At 48.2% G+C, this 5,181-nt stretch overlaps 1 protein-coding gene across 1 annotated transcript; it reads left to right on the top strand.

Annotated features, from left to right (window-relative positions):
- Nucleotides 1-2,851: 2,851 nt before the first annotated feature.
- Nucleotides 2,852-5,074, top strand: LOC104268730 (chromosome unknown open reading frame, human C1orf228; the record flags this gene model as incomplete). The annotated part of the gene is made up of 5 exons (XM_009875364.1): nt 2,852-3,063; nt 3,402-3,470; nt 3,898-4,064; nt 4,663-4,859; nt 4,990-5,074. Coding segments are annotated over exons 1-5 (724 nt in total), but the record flags the coding sequence as incomplete, so codon positions are not given.
- Nucleotides 5,075-5,181: the final 107 nt, after the last annotated feature.

Raw genomic sequence — 5,181 nt, 5'->3', positions numbered from 1 at the left:
GAGGGGAGCGCAGGGCTGGGTCTGGGGTTGTGGCCGGGGACTTGGAGGCAGGACGTGTAGGTGAGGGAGGGGCCGGCAGGGCTGTGGGTTGATAGAGTCTGGGTAGAAGACATCAGGGCACACTGAGGAAGGTGCATTGTGTGTGAGGAGGGTTGGGGGGACCTCAGGTATACCAGGAGAGGGTGAAACCTGCTAGGGAGGCAGAAGCTCTGCATTTTGCTTGAGGCTGGGCATGACCGTGATGTTGCAAGATGCAAAGGTAACTCCAAACCACCGTCACCCTGTCCTTCCGGGAGTCCAAGGCTATCAGTCCCTGGCACCTCACACTCGGACTGGGGCTGACGCAGCACCAGCCTGCCTTTTGATCTCAGTCTGATGATTTAGCAGCGCTCTGGATGTAAAGAAGGGCTGAATTGTCAGAGCCAGTTCCTAAATCACTTGTGTTTTCCTTGGCAGGAGTAAAGCACTGCTCTGACCCAGCCTTGTTTTGATTATTGGGTCCAGTAGACTGGGGTGCCAGCCCAGCACTGTCGAGAGCAGAGTTTGAAGCCAACAGCCAGGAGTTATGCACTGTTGCTAGCACTGACAAACAACTCAGGCAAGTCATTTAACTTCCCTGCGTCTGTATGTTTCCATATGTAAGCTGGTCATAATAAAAATGTTCATGTACATTTTCAGGGTACTTTGCAATGTCAGCAGATGCTGTTATTATAGCAGCCAGGGACAGATATCACTGTATTCTCAGAAGCCTCATTTTATCATTGTTCAAACTCCTTTTTTTTTTGCCATTGATTCACAGGCAAGCCCTTTGTATCACTAAAATCATCACATCCAGAGGCTGGTGCTGGTGTTTCTGAATAGTGGGGGGATACTGCAGCTTTATAATAAAAACCAGGATAGAATTACACCACCAGCATCTTAACCATAAATATGAAAACGTTAATTTAGAATCAATTTTGGGATGTTTCAGACTGTAAAGTTCTTTTAACTAGATCTCTGTTAAGGACAGAGGAGCACTTTATGGGACTGTAAATTTCATGCAAACAGTCCCTGTGAAATACAGATTCCTCCTATGCACTGGCTGTTCTCTCAATATCAATCATATGCCTTGCAAGTAATGTTTCACAAATATTCTGTAAATCACAGGAAAATGCTCGCAATAATGTGAAATATGACTTTCACTTGACTGTTTCACCAGAGGCCCCTAACAGGCCATTCTCCTGTCAGCACTAACATTTGTTATGGCTAATAACATTTTCAATCACAACTATTTTGGGAAAATGGATTTATTTTAAACTACTTCCCTGCAAAGGAGATCCTGAAAACACCCTGCCAAGGACACAGGCTCCTTACAGAGCACAGACTGTTAATTCGCGAGTGAAATTTCATCTCCTTTTAATTCTGAAACATCGTTTCTTAGCCAGCTCTGTGAAGACTTTGTTTGTTTTCAGGCCCTGAGGTACCACGTTCACGTCTTGGTAGGTGCTTTCAGCCTGATTCAGCTACTAGCAATAGCAAGTTACTTTTGTTCAGGTGTCTTGGGCATATTCTGGAACTGGTTTGGAATTTTGCTCCAGATTCTAGGAGAAAAGTCTTAAGAACTTTGTAGATAGGAAACTGGTAGTCTTGGTGACTTGTATTACATTGAAAGAAACTTCTTATTCTGAAACTCAAAGATTTTGTGTAATTCTAACTTTCTTTTTTCTTTTCAACTACACTTGAAATAAAACCTACAATTGTGATTATTTTATGTAGGAAGTCCAAGAAGTGTATCAGACAAGGCGTGAATTCCTTTCTTATCCTCAGGCATGTTGATACAGCTCGGTGGAGGACAAAACGCTTGTTTTAATGCCGCTGTCTGTGACCTTGGCCCTCTTTCTGCAGCTGTGTATGGACACAGATACTGATGTCTAACTGTGAGGCTCCTTGAGACTGGTCAGTGTCTTAAAGCCAAACACATATGTGTCAGTGGAGTTCTCACCATCCTGAACGAACAGAGTTTCTTTCCCCTACTGACTGCACCTTCACACTTGTCAAGCTGGACTGAGGGATATCACACTGACCCAAAAGTGTGCCAGAGAAATTGAGCAAAATATGGATTGCTTTATTTAACACCTGTGTGAAGGGATGGAAGGAGGTGCAGGCAAGGGATGTTTCTGGAGGTTCTGTCTTCTTGCCTATAGTTCTTATCCTTCCAGGTTTTCTTAAATTCTTTAAAAACATGCCACAGAAATTAGATAAGGAAAAAAACAGAGCAGATGTCTGTTGCGCCAAAGGGTCCTGAAGCACTGCAAGGGCAAGCGCATCTTCCCAGAGTGGACTGTGGGCCCAGTCCAAATGACTGTCGCTCCATCACGTGAGCGAGGGCATGCTGCGCTGCTGTGCTGACAGGCATTTACAGCCCCCTTGACCCTGTCACTCCCCATAAATCCATACCTATTTGTGCTCTCATTTCACCCTATTTATTCTGTGGCAGGTCAGATATGAGATGCAATGTTCACATCATGAGGCTAGTGAGAAACCAAGGCTGGGGTAATGGGTAACATCAAAATGACTTTATTAACAGAGCAGAGCAGAGAGCTCCTGTGGGGAAGCCACCTGCCCTGGAAAATAATCTGAAGCCTGTCACAGATTCATTGTGCAGCTTGAGACATACCAGGAACTCTCCTTTTGCCTCTGTTTTCCTATCTATGAAATGAGTATAAAGTAAAATGAGATTAATGGCTAGTAAGTGCTTTGATATCATTTGCCATAAATTTTAAATGTTATTCTGGTGGTAATTCCTTAGTACAGACTTTTTCTATTTTCAAAGCCCTGTTTCAACTTCTTTCTCACTTTTCTCTAGGCAGAAGAGAACATGACTTCTGTTAAAGAGCAGGAAGCTATCAAGAAGCTCATGGTTTTCTTGCAGGAGTGGGATAGTGCCCACAAAGTTGCTCGAAGACGAATCCTGGACAACTTCATTAAAACCAATGATGGCAAGATGGAACCAGAGCTGGAGCTGGAATTCTCCCAGGGAGCCAGCTTGTTTCTGGCTCGCCTAACAGTATGGCTCGGGATGACGTATCCATTTCCTTGGACAGCTGGGTGTGGTGTGTGGTAGCAGGACTGAGAGGAGGGGAAAGTTCTTTACTAAAAATTTCTTGAAAGAATAAGCTTCTGTATGGAGACATCCATATCCTGCAGGGTTAAAAAAAACCCTGGCTATCTAAAGATGGAACTGAAGTGAAAGCCATGTAACCTGTCTGTCAGAGACATAGAATTAATGGTTTTTCTCATATTGAGAAGAAGATTTGTCCTCTCTCACGGAGAGAATACCCAGTTCAGACCTCCACCTTGTCAAACGCAGCCTGGGGGACACCATGATGGTCTGTAAATCCCTCCTTAGCCTTGTCAAACAGCTACACATACAGCACCTGCCTCAATAAGTTGCTCAAGTCCATTGGCATTTTCCTATCTGCTGCAAGTGGGTGCGTATGGAATGTGGGGAAGGCACAGAGCAGATAAGGAAAATAGCAACTGGCCATCTTTTGGGAGAGCCATGTAAGAATTTCAGGCAAGGCAGGCCCCAGTGAGGCTTGTGGTAGGAATTTCAGTGTGGAAGGACTGTGGTGAGAGTCCGAATGCGGAGACGAGGCTTTCTGTGCCCGTGGTTCAGTATCTGAAATGAGCAGAGGGTAAAACAGGAGCCGGTGACGTGCTGGCAGCAAAGTGTGCTGCTGGTGGGCATCTGCCTCCGTGCTCCAGGCTGACGCTCCGTGGGTTCACTGCCTGGGCTCCGGGCACGCACTGCTGGGAGGCGGGAGAAGATGGTCCCCAGGAGCGCGGTGTGGTGACAGAGGAGAGCGGGGTCTGAGGCAGGTGACGCTTCTGGCTTTGTTCCCACTATCCTCGCAGACGCAGGTACCTTAGTGAATTTCTGGAGATTGGCGGCGTCTTGATTCTCCTGGAAATACTAGGGCTGAACCACCTAACAGAAGAGAACAAAAGGGAGTCTGTAAAGCTGCTGCAGCTTGTCGCAGGCGCTGGCAGGAAGTATAAGGAGCTCATTTGTGAAAGCTACGGTAGGTGGCATGTCCATCCGTGCTTTTTCCGAATTCAGGCGAGGATGTTCTCCCTGACCTCTGGCCCCTGGGGCTGCTTGCCGCTCTGAGCCACTCCCTTCCCTCCACCTGCTAGGCGGCAGATTGCCGCAGCGTTCCTCTGGTTGGAAGGAGTTCAGAGTCCCTGCTATTGTTGAGAGGTTGCACTTCATCCCCTCTCTCTGTTTTTAATGAGCTCGCTTTCTTTACAATCATGTCTTTTGATGTGATATTGCTGTCTTGCTGGTTGCAACTGCTCCAGTTAAACCATAAAACACTTCTTACCTGCAGCATTCACCTACGGCAGACTTTCTCAGACTTCCCCTCTGGGGTGGGAGGGTTTTGTGGCTTGTATCTTTTTGACCAGTGCTAGACTCTCTGCTCGTGTGTACACCCGCAGAAGAACATTGGCCACCTAATTCCCGCTGAGAAGCCAACGGCTTTTCCAGTCCTGGAATGACAAAGAGCTTTGTTTCCTTTTCTTCAAGCCACACTTTGAGCAGGCTGTGGTGCTGGGTTTTCTTGGGGTTGACAGCTGGCTCCTCCAGGCACACAACTTGTCATCTCTTTCTCTGCACAGGGGTGCAATCCCTTGCTGAATTCTTGGCCACTTCCAACTCAGCAGAAGCTCAAGAAGATGTGCAGGTCCTGCTCGACACATTGGGCCGTGGCAATCCCAAGTACCAGAACCAAGTCTACAAAGGCCTCGTTGCTGTGCTGCTGTGCGTGTCCCCCCATGCCGAGCAGCTAGCTCTGCAGACACTTGGCATCATGCAGGTGAGCCGCGGGCCTGGCTGGGGGCTGAGAGCAGGGCTGGCTTCTGCATCTCTCCTTCCTGCTCTGGCGGGAACTGTGCTTGAAATAAGATGTGAAGGCTGCCCCTGTCCCTCAGCCCTTTTTCCCCCAGGACATGGTGGGAGAGGCACCTTCAACCCTCATGGAGCGTGTGCTGGGCGTGCTGTGCTCGGTGCACCTGGAGGTCCAGCACGAAGGTAGGATGCCTCTGCCCAGCCCGGGCGGTGGCCGAGGGGATCTAGGCACGGCCGTGGCTGTTGGCGGGGCCGGCGGGACGCGGCACCACCACAGAGTGCCCCCTCCC

The sequence above is a fragment of the Apaloderma vittatum genome, unplaced genomic scaffold (genome assembly GCF_000703405.1).
Source record: "Apaloderma vittatum isolate BGI_N311 unplaced genomic scaffold, ASM70340v1 Scaffold40258, whole genome shotgun sequence".
NCBI lineage: Eukaryota > Metazoa > Chordata > Aves > Trogoniformes > Trogonidae > Apaloderma > Apaloderma vittatum.
The sequence above is the reverse complement of the archived record's forward strand: the minus strand, read 5'-3'. Positions and strand labels throughout refer to the sequence as shown.